The sequence below is a fragment of the Podarcis muralis genome, chromosome 5, assembly GCF_964188315.1.
Source record: "Podarcis muralis chromosome 5, rPodMur119.hap1.1, whole genome shotgun sequence".
Taxonomy (NCBI): domain Eukaryota; kingdom Metazoa; phylum Chordata; class Lepidosauria; order Squamata; family Lacertidae; genus Podarcis; species Podarcis muralis.
In genome coordinates, this window is record NC_135659.1 from 63,339,791 (window position 1) to 63,354,032 (window position 14,242).

General features: G+C 42.7%; 1 protein-coding gene across 2 annotated transcripts in view; it reads right to left on the bottom strand.

Annotated features, from left to right (window-relative positions):
* Window positions 1–14,242, bottom strand: part of PLXNA2 (plexin A2) — a 398,388-nt gene that overhangs the window by 41,642 nt on the left and 342,504 nt on the right. For both annotated transcript variants that reach the window (XM_028734447.2, XM_028734448.2), the window contains exon 23: window positions 850–916. In XM_028734447.2, coding sequence (XP_028590280.2) covers window positions 850–916 — 67 coding nt within the window. The remainder of the gene's footprint in view (window positions 1–849; window positions 917–14,242) is intronic.

The window sequence follows — 14,242 nt, forward strand, 5'->3', positions numbered from 1 at the left end:
ATGAATATCCAGCTCTTGATAATGCATTAGATACAGTATAGGAGAATGGGGAACTGAACTGCATTGGCTCGAGACCAGTAGAGTATTTCGTCTTCCTACTCTTTTCTCTTTTAATCTGTTGTATCTGTGCCTTGATCTCCCTCTGCTGAGTACACATGTGTGACATTTCAGATTTGTAATGTAATCTAGAAAGTCATGTGCTAAGGGAACCAGTATAGAACACACCTGTACTACAATCCTAAATCATCCTGACTTCCCCCATGTGAGTCTAGGGAAAGTGCTGAGAATTATTTTGCAGAATTATGGCCTTTTCAAATAGTAACAGTTCCCAGAATGCATAGCAGAGTGTAGTGAGGGCAAAAACCCATTCACAGATTAGAGAACCAAAGCTGCATTTGTACACAGGCGGTCTCTACACTTTCCTCCTATTACTCCCTGTCTCTGGGTTTAACTTCCTCCAGCCACTTGAAGAGTTAATACAAAGCTTACATGCAGATTAGACAATGTCTGGTCTTTATTGAGCTTTTGATCTGATTTGTGATACTACAATGAGAATTCATCCTGATTTGCTTATGTGGTGATTTTACACCTTCCTATTAATTATTTGTCCATCCCACACTTCTAGCGCATTTCCCCATTACTTTCCTAACTTCATAAAGTCTGGTTTTTGTGTGTGCTAGGGTTACAAAGCACTTTAATCCACTTTAATTATGGAAACCTACATTTCTGGCTTAAGCTTGCATCCTTACTGCAAAATACTGATGCTCTGGAGGTGACCACAGAAAACAAGAACTTGCAAAGAACATAACAAAGGAAATGGATTCAGGGTAGAAGCAGCTGACTCTTTACCTTTAGGAATTTGTGGAGAAGGAAAGCAAACCAATTAGTCAACATCTTCTCAGCCACTGACTCAGTCCTGGGAAGAGATTAGAAGGAGTTTTATTAAGCCCACATCAAAATTAAAAAAAAAATGAATAGATCATCATAATTTAATTTGTATGTTGCCTTTAGATGGCTAGAGCCATGCTGAAGGCTGCTTGAAACATGAAAAGATTTACACAATTGCAAACATAACAAAAGTAGTCATAAATAAAATACACCAAAAAGCACACAACCATAATTGAAAAATTCCAACAAGTCCCACAGAAATCATTCTAAGATCAAAAAATGAAGATACAAAATATTAATATCAATAACAGCTGCAACAACCAAACCACCTAAACAATACCCCAACCCAAAAGTAAGGACTAGTTTAACTTCTCCCTCCCTCCTAAATTAAGCACAGTAGCTTTTTATGTGAACAGCCCTGAGACCTCCGGGTATAGGGAAGTATATAAATTCAATCAATCAATCAATCAATCAATCAAAAATATATGATTGCAAAGACTCCTCCCTTTACAATCTTTTTCTTTGCAGAACCAGGGGATTAGTGCCAGGGCACCAATGCAATAGAAAAATGTGGCATTTCATCACACAATATAATTGTGTATCTGTCTGTATTTTTTTATTTTTAGATTTTTTCTGCTTTTTGATGAAATAATGGACAAAAGGCACAGCAGCAGACAATACGCTAAGTAACAGAAAGCCATCTGCTGCAAGAAAAATAGTTCAAACAAAGATAAACATAAACTCCACAATGTACTCTGAGGGCAAAACTAAACGTGAACTACAGTAGGGATCTATTGCAATACTCATTGCTGCATATGCTATGTGCTAATATCTATCAAGCTGTGAACTACAATGTTTCAGTGTTCCTTTCAGTGGAACATGCAGCCTTATCTTTCTACAAAGCAAGTTGGAACCCCAATTTATTGTGAGAAGGGCTACTGCCTTGGTCACAACTAACAATTGCTGGACGAGGGACACTCTGTTTTCCTAATACTGTACCTGCTATGTGAGCAACAGCACCCAAAGAGTTAAATAGCCCTTTTAAGTTTGGAAGTAGGAAAATGGTACGCTGAGCTTTTTAAGGCCACCACACCTCTCCTGACTGCATCAGAAATGGTGCATTTTTCAAGGCTAATCTTAGAAACAGCAAGTATGCATTCATTTGTCCAAGCAGCAGATGATGTTCTTGGGGCTCATGATACAGAGAATGTGTGTCCTAATAGCTGTGGAATTCAAAGTTCTGTCATTGGGTGGCCTTTGGGTAAGACATACTCTCCCAACCTAGCTTACCTGACAAGACTTGCTGTGGGGCTAAAACAGCCTTCCCCAACCTGTTGCGTCCTAGATATTCCACACTACGACAACTATTGGCCCAAGCCAGCACAACTGATAGCTGTTGTATAACCCAAAGCATCTTGTGGTCAATAGGCTGGGGAAGGCTGAACTGAAATGCCACAGGGAGCTCCTTGGTGGAAGGGTGGGAGCCAATGGAATACCTATAATAATAGTAATTGTTAGGAAATGTCAGTTTCCCGCCTTCAGGGTGTCTGAAAATGTGATTGCAATGCATTCCAGCAGAAAGTGGGGGAGGGGGAGTTGAAGGAACAAGAAAAATTGACTTTAATGCCATCGTTTATGAATGCTGGAAGGTCCCACTCTTGATTTTTGATCAATTGGAATTGGAAAGTCAATCTGAAGCTTTTGTCCCTTCCTCTGCCCCTCCCACATTTTCAGCAAGAAGTAAATGCAGATTGCTCATGAACTGAAAGTAACAAAGCCCAGCTGACAGCCCATCACAGCAGCCCCTCTGAAGGGGGATGCCTGGTGGAGCTGTAACTCCTCACACTTGGTGCAAATTATACCCTGTAGCTCAGTAAATCACTGGAATTTGTGGCTGGTGGCAATCAAGGACAGCAGAGTGACAATGGCAGGGGAAATTGCAGCTTTTCTCAAGGGCCACACCCAGCACTAGCTCCTCACATTGTGTCCAAGATTATCTCTAATTTAAATACAATGGTTCTTAATGATAGTTTTTAATGCTGGCACGGCAGGATTGCCTTGATTCCTCTTTAAAAGTGATACAGCCTCTGTTCCTGGGAAATGGGGAAGATTTTGAAAGATGCATCAATGAGAGGAGTAGAGTTCCTGTTCTCACTACGTGCTGAGCCAGGGTGTTCATAGAGCAGCTGTAGACGAGCTACTTAATTTATTACCAGCTGTGCCAGCCGAAAACATGCTGCAAATGAATCTTTCCCAAGGCAGGATGATATCCTTTATAAGTGGAACATCTATAGACTTTCTTCCATAGGACACTGATCAGTGGCAATGTTTAACCACCTGACTTTCCCACCAGCAACGAACAGCACTGCTATGCATCATTCAGCTGCACGTTGTCCTAAAATTATATGCTAGGGTGCATCTTTCTCAAATGACAATGAAGTATACAGTGCTTTAGTAAGAATCCGTTTTTAGCAGAGTAACTGGTCACCAGAGATCCAGTAAACACTTTTTCCTACCTTACAACTGGTACAGACATTTTTCAAATAGTTTCAGGCATGACTCTTTGCTACTTGATGAGTGAAGGTGATATTCAAAAGATTTTTTCTTTATATAGAAAAAGGAGGGGCTATTGCTCAGCAGTGTTGAATGCTGCATTCCTGCTGACATCTCTGTTTATAAGATTTCTGGTAGGAGGGCTTGGAAAATATGTGACAAAGGTCACTTCAAATATTTTTCTTGATGGTGTGGTTAATCTTCCTAGTTTACTAATGTTAGGGAATCTCCCATGTTGTACGGATCAAAGTTTAAATAATATCTGGTTCTGCTGTACTTATACAAGCCAACAAATTCTGGGGTATGGAAACTTATTCCTATAAGCAGTGCTCAAATTCTACCTGTCTCTCAATCCAAACACACACACACACACACACAGAGAGAGAGAGAGAGAGAGAGAGAGAGAGAGAGAGAGAATTGGGTTTTCATAGAATACCAACTATTTTAGGAAAGGAAGTATGCTGCGGATAGAGTGGCAGAAGACAGCATAGAACTAGGAACAGAAATTCGTCTAAAGCAATTATGATTACAAACTTGCTTTTGAAAAAAATGAAAACCAGGAATCAGAGTCCACATTCTGTGTCAGATTCCATGTAAAGACCATATTGTGATATACTATATGAAATTGAAGGTCAATATGTTTTTATGTATCCTGTCTGCTCCTCATTCCACTCATTTCAGGAATAGTGTTGATATGGAATATGTTATTGTTTCTCTTTGCCAACAATTCACAGACCCTCAGAACAAATATTAACTATAGCTTTGCAGCTCCATCTATTTTTGTATGTTTGGTTTTTTACTCCATAGACAGATACATGTATAAAATGTGTATGGAACTGTGAAGACAAAAGATTTCCACATCACAAATAGTTGTTATTTGATGAGAGGAAAGTACCTTGCTAATGCCTTCTTTAAAAAAAAAATGCTTCTGATAACGAGAAAAATAATAGTTAACTTCTATGAAACACCTTGAATAAACAAGCAGCCAACAGTAAACAAATATACCAGTCCATTGAAAAAAATTAAAAATATGTATCCAGATCATTAGGCAAATGCTCTAAAAAGCCATACAGAGAGAAAGTTGTAACAATCCTGATAATGGCCGCTTACCGTCCTATCCGCGGTGAGTGGCAGCTGCGACCTGGTGCAGTTCTCTCACCTTGCACCGCTTTGTCTTGCAGCCTCCCTGGCCACCACAGAGACTCTCGGGTTCCTGCCAAAAGCTGGAGTCAAATGAGGCAATCTGTGGTGTCCAGGGTGTGTGGCCTGGTGAGCGGACCTGAGGGAGGCAGGCTTCCCTCAGATCCACCCGCCATCTATTTAGCCTGGCCAACCCTGCACGCGGCAGTCCAGTTGACCAGGAGCGTCACCCACCCTGCCCCCCTCCTTTCATTAGTAGCTGCTTTTTGCTAACTCATCCCTTTCAGCTAGATGGGCTTTGCTGTGGTCTGTTGACGGTTGCCATATTTGGGGCCAGGGAGGAATATTCCCTGCATGGCAGGTTTTGCCTTCCCCACAGCACTAGGCACAACTTTGGCAGTTTAGGTTTAGGTCTTGGAAGGAATCCTATAGTATTTCATCCAAGCGGGGGTGGGTGGGGGTGAAGTGGTGACTCATCCCTCTCTTTTTCTCCCTGCGGCGGCGCTAATAGCGTACCCCATTAGAGGAGTCTGGAGGGAAGTCTCTGTCCAAAAAGTCAGTTGTGTGGGCTAGCGGGCCATAGAGCTCCCCTCAGCATTTGGGAACCATCCACATGAACCTGTGTTTTGCGATGGATCCACCCCTGAATCCCTCATGCCTCAGTCCTCCTAGCAGGATGGGGCTGAGAGGGATATACGCTTAATGCCTATGCCAAGGCTTCCTACATCTGAAATCAATAAAGATGCGGCCATTTCAAATCCCAGACAGTTGTCATGTCCACTTATTAACCCTCTTTACTGATTGGGCACACCAGAATGGGGGCTCTGTGACTAGACACGCAACAGTTTGAACCATTAGGTCCAAAACAAGCAAATAATCTGCATCTTTATCCCAACTGTTTATTCAACAATTTTGAGTTTGATCAGAGGCACAGGGGGAGGGGAGGTTTTAAGCTTTCTCCAATTTGATCATACCACATCTCATCTTGTGACTTTACACTGTTTTTGTTTTTCTGTACAGAATTCAGTTTAAACTTGTTTTGGCACTTAACATATTTCCTCTGCTACTTCTTTATGATTGCTGTTGCTCCTAATATTCTTTCTTCATCCTTCTTGTTAGGTATGATGTTTCTCATCCTATTGTTTATCTTAACCACGTTTCACCCTTGGACTGAATTCAGACTAGCTCAGAACAGAGCCGCTGCAATCAAAGGGACTTGAGATAATTGTGACTTCAGTAGATGATTTCAACAAGTCTGCTCTAAGCATAACAATGTCTGGATCCAGAGCCCGCCTTTATAGAAACCTTTATCGGACCAGGTGTGCAGCCTGATTCTGTGTATGTGTTGAATCAGCACTAAAAGTAAATCCCACTGTGTTCAATGGGGTTTGCTTACAAGTAAGTGTTCAGAGGACTGCAGCCTTAGACTGAAAGTCACTATAACAAACAATAAATATCAGGTATGATCTAAATAACTATGAAACTAACTGCGTGAACCCAAGGGGGCTTTTCTCACAGCCCCACTCCCTGACCATGATGCATGGTTATTTGCTTTTCCAGCTGAAAGGCATCTCATAAAGCAATTTGTGAAACTGCATGTGAGTCAGCTGTTCAAAGGGGGGGAAAGGCCATAAGTTTGACTGGGCTAGATAGAGAAGGATCTTTGGATACTGGCTGTTTAAAAAATAAAAATAAAATCATTACTATAGTTTTGTTGCCACTGTAATGATTTTGAATGTCATCACTGAAAAAGGAACACCCAAATCTGTGCTAATTTCCTGAGTTCCAGCAAAATATATATACACATTCTTCACCCATTACACTGAGCTCCCACAGTAAGTTTCTAATCTTCTGCATATTATTTTGCCACCCACATCTTACTGTGTTCAGCAATCTCTAAAATCTGGTCTGTGCTGGAGGTCCCACAAGCACTCCCTTAACGCTTGCTTGCCATGTTCTGGAGGGACCTCTGCTATTCTCTCATCTGCTAAAGAGGACCTTCTGATCTGGAAGCACTGCATTGACCCACACAGCAGGTATGCTTTTTGCTCCACAGACTCGGAAAATACTGCTATAGATCTGCCTCTAAAAATATTAAATAAGCTCTCAAAGATTAAAGCAGCATGGGACCATCCCCAGACTCAAAGAAAATCCTTTTCATATTGACCACATAACGACAGCAAATCACACTCCAGAGATGAGCCAGCTTAAAAAAAAGTTGGGGTGGGGGGAAGGAAGCCTGACGCCAGAAACCAAAGCCCTTTGGCTGTCTAGAGGCAAGGGGAATAAAACTAAGCCAATCAAAGAGGTTTAGGAGATTCCCTGAAAAATCAATGTGTATTTTATTAATTTTTCTTGGGTTTGTCTGGGACTCTGAACTGCCTGTCTGATTCTTGTTCTGAGTACAAGCATAGCAATTTCATTTAGTATCAACTTTCCCCAGATTCCTGAAAAGGAAAGTGTAATGAGAGACAGAGGGGGAAGGGGGGTGGGAAAGGGGGGAAACAAACGCCAGCTAGAAAGTGCTTCCATCCCAGATCTCAAAAATAAAATAAAATAAAATAATCTCCCACTTTGTGGCTGCTCATTCATTATTAACTTAGAACAAAATGTTCCATCTCACAATATTTTGCATACTAAATAAAACTCAAGGAGTCTGCCGATCCACAGGGCTGGAACAGGCCTTTATTTGTAGCTTTCTGTCTGAAATGTTTGATCTTCACACAGTGGAGTAGGCTTTTAAGTTGTTTTGCTGTTCCCTCTGGTTCCCTCCTTGCATCTTTCCCTTGCCTTATGAATAACTGCTACTTCTCATTAACCCTTCTGAAGCTGCTGCTGTGGTTTCATCAGACCTCATGGTTCCTCCTCTCAACCTCAGCAGCGTGTCATCTATCAAAGTCAACAACAGAGCAGGAGCAAGGGGAAGAGTGGTATAGCACTCCCGGCATTGCATTTCTGGGACAGAAGAGGTGAAATGCAACACACTGCGCGCTGAAGTGCAGGAGAAGGTGACTGTCTTAAATGCACAGCTGGAAAGCATTCTGCATAGTGAGACCTTCGGGGATCACTTGGGGTTGCAATTTTCAGGTCTCACCTGCCCTCCGCATGGACTTTATGTTTAGAAAACTACTCTAACTTTCATAACTACACTCCATTGATTTCCCCCCCACTGAAGACCAGAATTCTTTGCAAACGAAAAAGGTGGCACGTGAATATCTGAGGTTCTTTATATGCTAGATCTAACCCTGAACTCTAATATTCACACTGTTTTCTTAAATTTGAAAGCCTGCAACTGTAGATTGCATGTGAAGCAGCAGAAGGTGGAATGTTCACTTTTGCACGGGCCGTGTCCAGAAAGTGGTGTTGGGGGATGAGTGTTCAGACCCCTGGGCTCTCACTTGTGGGTTGCCTCAGGGTTCTGTCCTTTCCCCCATGCTTTTTAATATCTATATGAAGCCGCTGGGAGAGATCATCAGGGGGTTTGGGCTGGGTGTTCGTCAGTATGTAGATGATACCCAGCTCTGCCTCTCTTAAATCAGAACCAGTGAAGGCGGTGAAGGTCCTGTGTGAGTGCCTGGAGGCAGTTGGAGGATGAATGGCAGCTAACAGATTGAGGTTGCATCCTGACAAGACAGGAGTACTGTTTTTGGGGGGCAGGTGGGTCCTGAATGGGGTAACTGTGCCCCTGAAGGACCAGGTGCGCAGCCTGGGAGTCATTTTGGACTCACAGCTGTCCATAGAGGCGCAGGTCAATTCTGTGTCCAGGACAGCTGTCTACCAGCTCCATCTGGTACGCAGGCTGAGACGCTACCTGCCCACAGACTCTCTCGCCAGAATGGTGCATGCTCTAGTTATCTCCTGCTTGGACTACTGCAATGCGCTACCTTTGAAGGTGACTCGGAAACTGCAGTTAATTCAGAATGTGGCAGCTAGACTGGTGACTGGGAGTGGCCGCTGGGACCATATAACACCAGTCCTGAGAGACCTGAATTGGCTCCCAGTACGTTTCTGAGCACAATTCAAAGTTTGGTGCTGTCTTTAAAGCCCTAAATGGCCTCGGTCCTGTATACCTGAAGGAGCATCTCCACCCCATCATTCAGCATGGACACTGAGATCCAGCGCTGAGGGCCTTCTGGCGGTTCCCTCATTGTGAGGTTACAGGGAACAAGGCAAAGGGGCTTCTCGGTAGTGGCACCTGCCCTGTGGAACGCCCTCCCAGCAGATGTCAAGGAAATAAGCAACTATCGTACTTTTAAAAGACATCTGAAGGCAGCCCTGTTTAGGGAAGTTTTTAATGTTTAATGTTGTATTGTGTTTTTAATATTCAATTGGGAGCCACCCAGAGTGGCTGGGGAAACCCAGCCACATGGGCAGGGTATAAAAAAATAATCTGCTTGAAGTCCAACAAAGAGATCAATTATTCTCCTTGGGGCCTCATGAACATTCCTAGTACAAGACACACAAAATCTTCATATGAGCAGAGCAAACCAAATCTCCAGCAGGAGCAACACAGTGGAATGGAGCAGTGTACTGCATCTGGAGCCTAACTGCTCACACTGTCCAGGTCAGAAGGTGGCTAGGCTTTTTTTATTCCTTTTTTGCTATGCCATGCCCAGGGTAGTGTAGCAGAGGGGCTCTGATTGGGCTACTCTCCAGGAAACAGATCTACGCATTGCTAGCCATGCTTCATCCCTGCAGTGCCCCATTTCAGGCTTTACACTCGCAGTGGAGACACCTCCCCACCTGCCAGCTAGCAGAGCGCTACTCCTAATCTTAACTCTCTTTAGGGGTTAGAATGGCAGCCTTCACCTTTAGCAAACAATGCTATTTTTTCATTTGGGTTTCTGCCTGGTCAGGTGTTTCAGAGTCCGGGGTGTGGTAACAAATCTCCATTAAAGATACATTTTAGAAATCTGAACTTGTGTTCATAGAATCATAGACTTGTAGGAATCTACAATGCAGAAATCTTTTGCCCAATGTGGGACTCGAGTCCATGAGGTTAAGAGTCTCATTCTCTACCAACAGCGCTATTGCAAAAAGAGAATAGGGTTTCACAAATTTCTGTGTGAAACTTGAGGGGTTGATTGGAAATCATGCAGGATTGACCTCCTGTTCCTCAATCTAACTTCATCAAAATTGATACCTATTCTGCAGCTGATTTTGATGAGAGCTCACAAGAAGTTTAAGCCTGTACAGAGTCCTAATTTGCATAAGGCAATGTCTTGCATGAATTGGAGCTTTCTCATGCATCCTAGGGCAAACTACACTGTATGATTAATGCTGGAAAAAGTGCATCACACAGAGCTACAATTCCCAGAGTTTCCTATGCAGAGGGATTGATTATTAAACCACTCTGGGAACTGAGAGTTCTGTGAGAGGAATAGGAGTCTCTTAACAACTCTCAGCACCCTTAACAAACTACGGTTGCTAGGATTATTTTAGGGGAAGCTATGACTGCTTAAAGTGTAATCACAGTGCTTTAAATACATGGTATGAATATGGTCATACTTTAAAGTATTTGAAGTGGGGAGTAAAAACAACCATTTGTGTCATCATAGTGTGTAGCTCCACCTGTGCTTTTGAAGGGTCACTTCATAGGGATACCTGAAAAGGACCCAGCTGCTTATAGAAATTGAACCATACCTATCAAGTAAGCCTAGAACATTATGGCTGTCTGTAATGAAGATTTCTGATAACTACTCCTGACATGTTTCTGTAACTTAAAAAAATAAAACTGCACCAGCCATGCAATACAGTACTTGATTTCTGCCCATTCAAACTCTAAGACACAGAGCGACCAGTAATATGGGAAACCTCAGGCTAAGGGGCTGAACACGCCTTGTTTACATGGATGAAGGCTAGAAAGGGGTGTGTGAGTATGTGTAGAAACTAGTTCACTGTACAAAAGTAATATTTACATTCATTGCTCCACCAACTTTTGCCTCAAGCCCTGCCCATCACTGGCATGTGGCCCCTATAAGATTGCCCAGAAAAGAAAGTGTCTCTCAGGCTGCAAAAAGCTTCCTGTGCTAGCTCTATACTGCTCAACAGGATCCTGTGCTGGGCTGTGGACTACTGCTCTGTCCCAGTTTAGTAATTCTTATTTTACTTTGAGTAGCATTAGTGTTATCTGAGGGTTGACTTTCCCAGCATCTGACTCTGCCACAAGAAAGGCTGTCAGGGATTTCTTTCTAAGCCTTCTTCAGGCAGAGAAACATCTGCTTCTGACTTAATTCTTTTCCCTTTTCAGCTCCAAGACGCCTTCACAGCTCATAACTGGATGCACTGAAGACTCTGGGTTTGGCATGGAAAAAGTCAAATAAAACATGTCATGTACACTTTAGGCAGGCAAGAGAAGACAAGAGCAGTAGGACAGCTTGCCACACACAGCCTCTGTGGGCTTGTTGATCTTGCCTCGTGCTCTGTCTCTCTGGGAATGAAGCTATGAAGCTGCCAGGCTGGCTCTGATGTGGTGCACTGGATTACGAAGAAAACCTGCTGGTGGCGGTGGCAGGACGCAAGGAAATGCTGAGATCATCACCAGCCTTATATTTTTAGAGAACAGTGAAAAGTCATTACTAACAGCTCTGCCAGAAGAATTCAGTCTTCTGTCCTTTTCTGCAGCTGCAAAAATTATTGGGGGCTGGGGAATGACAGAGCACTTCAATTTCTGAGCTGAGTTACTCCTCCTATGACCATGTTCCACTCCACTATCAGAAACAGGGTTTCCCTCCATGCAAGCAAAGAGTCTCAGGTTGCTGAATTCATACTACTATTACTACTACAGTAGTTACACTACACCAATAGCTAGAATATCTTTTGTTAGCAGTCCCATTCATGACTCTGAAGATCACACCTCTTTCTTATTCCTAGATAGGAACAAGAACAGGATTGTGTTGGAGCAGTGTTGTAACATACCTATCACCAAGGCAGTCCAGCATTGCAGTCTATGAGCTAAAATTACCCATGTCTGTCAGGTTATTGATGCCTTTTCAATTTATGTAACGTCCGAGCAGGGCCAGAGTAAGGAGTCAAACAAGAAGTTAGGTAACATGCAATATAGTTAGACAATTCAGAGACACAAGAGAAAGGAAATTCTGCCCCTGGCATTGTTCCAAAACTACCACTTTGCTGAACACTGGATGGCATTTAAAATGCAAACATATATGAACCACAGGGCCTTCTCTGCATAGGAATGGGAGAAGAGAATTAGATATATTCTGCTGCAAATACTCTCTTGTGTTACCCAAACTCTAGTTTGTTAAACTTTTAACTGCAACCTTTAGTCCAAAATACTTTCTGCAAAGAAATAACCGTGCCAAGTTTAAGAAAAGGCAGGAAGTGAGCTCTCACTCTTCATAGTGCTCTTTTCATTTCTGTCATAACACTGAGTAAATAAACACAAAGAGGCTAGGATACATATCTGATGTAAAAATGCAATGCAACATGACATTCATTAAGTCTTGCCATTCAGAAAATGGGCATGCATCTGCACAAAATCATGGGGAAATGTCTTGGTAAATGCATTTTCCTCTTTTTCAACCTATGAGTTAACTTTCCCTGGCATAACCTGTACCTAATAACGTATTTGAACACAACAATTCTTATTTTGGGGGGATGTTATGTGGAATATCATTCAGACAGAAGGCTGTAAGATTACTGCTGACTGCAAAAATTAGCCCATGTTCTGTGAGAAACAGGCCAAAGAAACATAACACCGAGTGGCTTTGTCATAAGGACTATGTCACTTCAAAGATTCAGATAAATTAGGTGTATTGAATCCTTGACCTGAATCTCCCCTCAGATTAATCTCCTGTCCATACCTAACTCCTGAGGGAACATGTTTTCCTGTATACTTGCCCTTCATCTTGTTTCCCTCCTTTTGACAGCTACTCTCTTGCTCGACCAAATAGAAGATGAAATAGGTTGGAGAAAGGTGGAGGTTGCAATTGAGGTGGAGGTTGGAAAGGCAGGGAGTGTGTCTGATACCTAAGGACCTGTGTAACCTCATGACAGTGGTGAGAATGATGGTTCTCTGGTGTTTTTAACCCCTCTTCTGTGGAAAGAGGTCAGAATTTTGGAAAGCACAGATCCCATCTGGTAGACTCTGGAATTCTATCCTCATCCATCTATCAAAGTGAACCCCTTTAAGACTCAGCAGCCAGTTTACCACAAAGTCCCAGTTGTGCTATACAGGGCTGGTGGCATGAAGAAAAATGCTATTCTCTACCAGGGGCCATGAGCAGCCAATTCATTTCCCTTTCCTGTCTCCAGTAACATGAGGTTAACTCTATCGTATGATTTCACGGGTGGCTGCGCAAGGTCTTAAACTGGATATAAGAGAATGATTGCCTCCAGTGCTTTTCTTTGACATACTTTCTGCACCTTTCTTCCCTTCCTTTCATTAGCATAGATGAGGCCTAACTGTATGCAGCTATCCAATGAACTTTGTAGGGTTTGTACCCTAGATACTGCCTTCCTAGCAAGTAAAATGGGACTGGTTATAAGCAGAGGAATGGAATGTTCAGACTTTAGAAAAAGCCATCACTACCAAGAGTGATGTCAAAATGAGAAGCTAGCATGGGTCTCCAGGCTCTGATGCTCTCTGTGTCAGTCAAAGTGTTCCCATGCAGGAATAAAATAGAAGATATTGCTACAAAAGGTAGGTACCATTATGCAGAATTTGTGCAACTTTATTTGGTGTGCTATGCTCCACCTACAGTGACCTTACTATTTCCTTTTTCTGCCATTTGGATTAAAATAGATATGCACGGGTTGGAACAGTTGCCCAGTGGCTTGAAGACATATTGAAAACGATGCCTCTCAGACCCGGCAATTACTCTATATGGACACGACTTAATTGGTGGATCTGATTTCCTGTCTATTCACAATAGCTAGCTTGGAGGAGGGGTGAGAGAATCTCTACCAACATACCAGGTAGGCTAAAAATGGTGTGCCTGGGAATAAAAACCTGACATCTGGAAAATGTAGAGTAACATGGCTAATGTCCCTGTAGGTCAGGGTCAGGCTGCTGAAGCTGAGTAATGCATTTAAACTGTCAAGTTGTCAAAACCTCTGCTGCATATTCTTACTTATTACTGTCACCTAGGGTCACCCCATGTGGAGTTGCTCCTTGACAACACTGAGACCTCCAGGCACTCCTGGTGCAGGTCAGGTGAAAAGCTTAGGCAAGGATCCCTGGCTCAGTTTCTGAGACATTAAAGGCAACATGAAAAAGTAATTAATAAAAAAATGAGAAAGTCACATGGGGTCTTGGTGTGTCTTACTACAATGAGAATTCCCTGCTCTTTACTGCCTGAAACTCTGTCCTCAGATTTTTCAGAACAAAGACTCTTTACAGAAGTCTCTCTGAATGTACAGCAAATTTCTAAGACTCACTGGTCTAGCACAAGTTTTGTGCTAGTGCAGCATCACTAAACTTGCCATTACATAGGAACTGAGGTGCTACAGAAGATAAATCAGCAGATAACTTTAGTAGAAGATAGAATAGTCAGATACAACTGACATGTTTTTTGCCCTCTGTTACTTGCCTTCCTGGTGCCCCTAAGCAGGAAACTGTCCCATAGCATCAACTGTAGCCAGGAGGCTAACATTTCAGTTTTGCTACCATAACTATGACTGAATGATGCTCCTCCTCCAT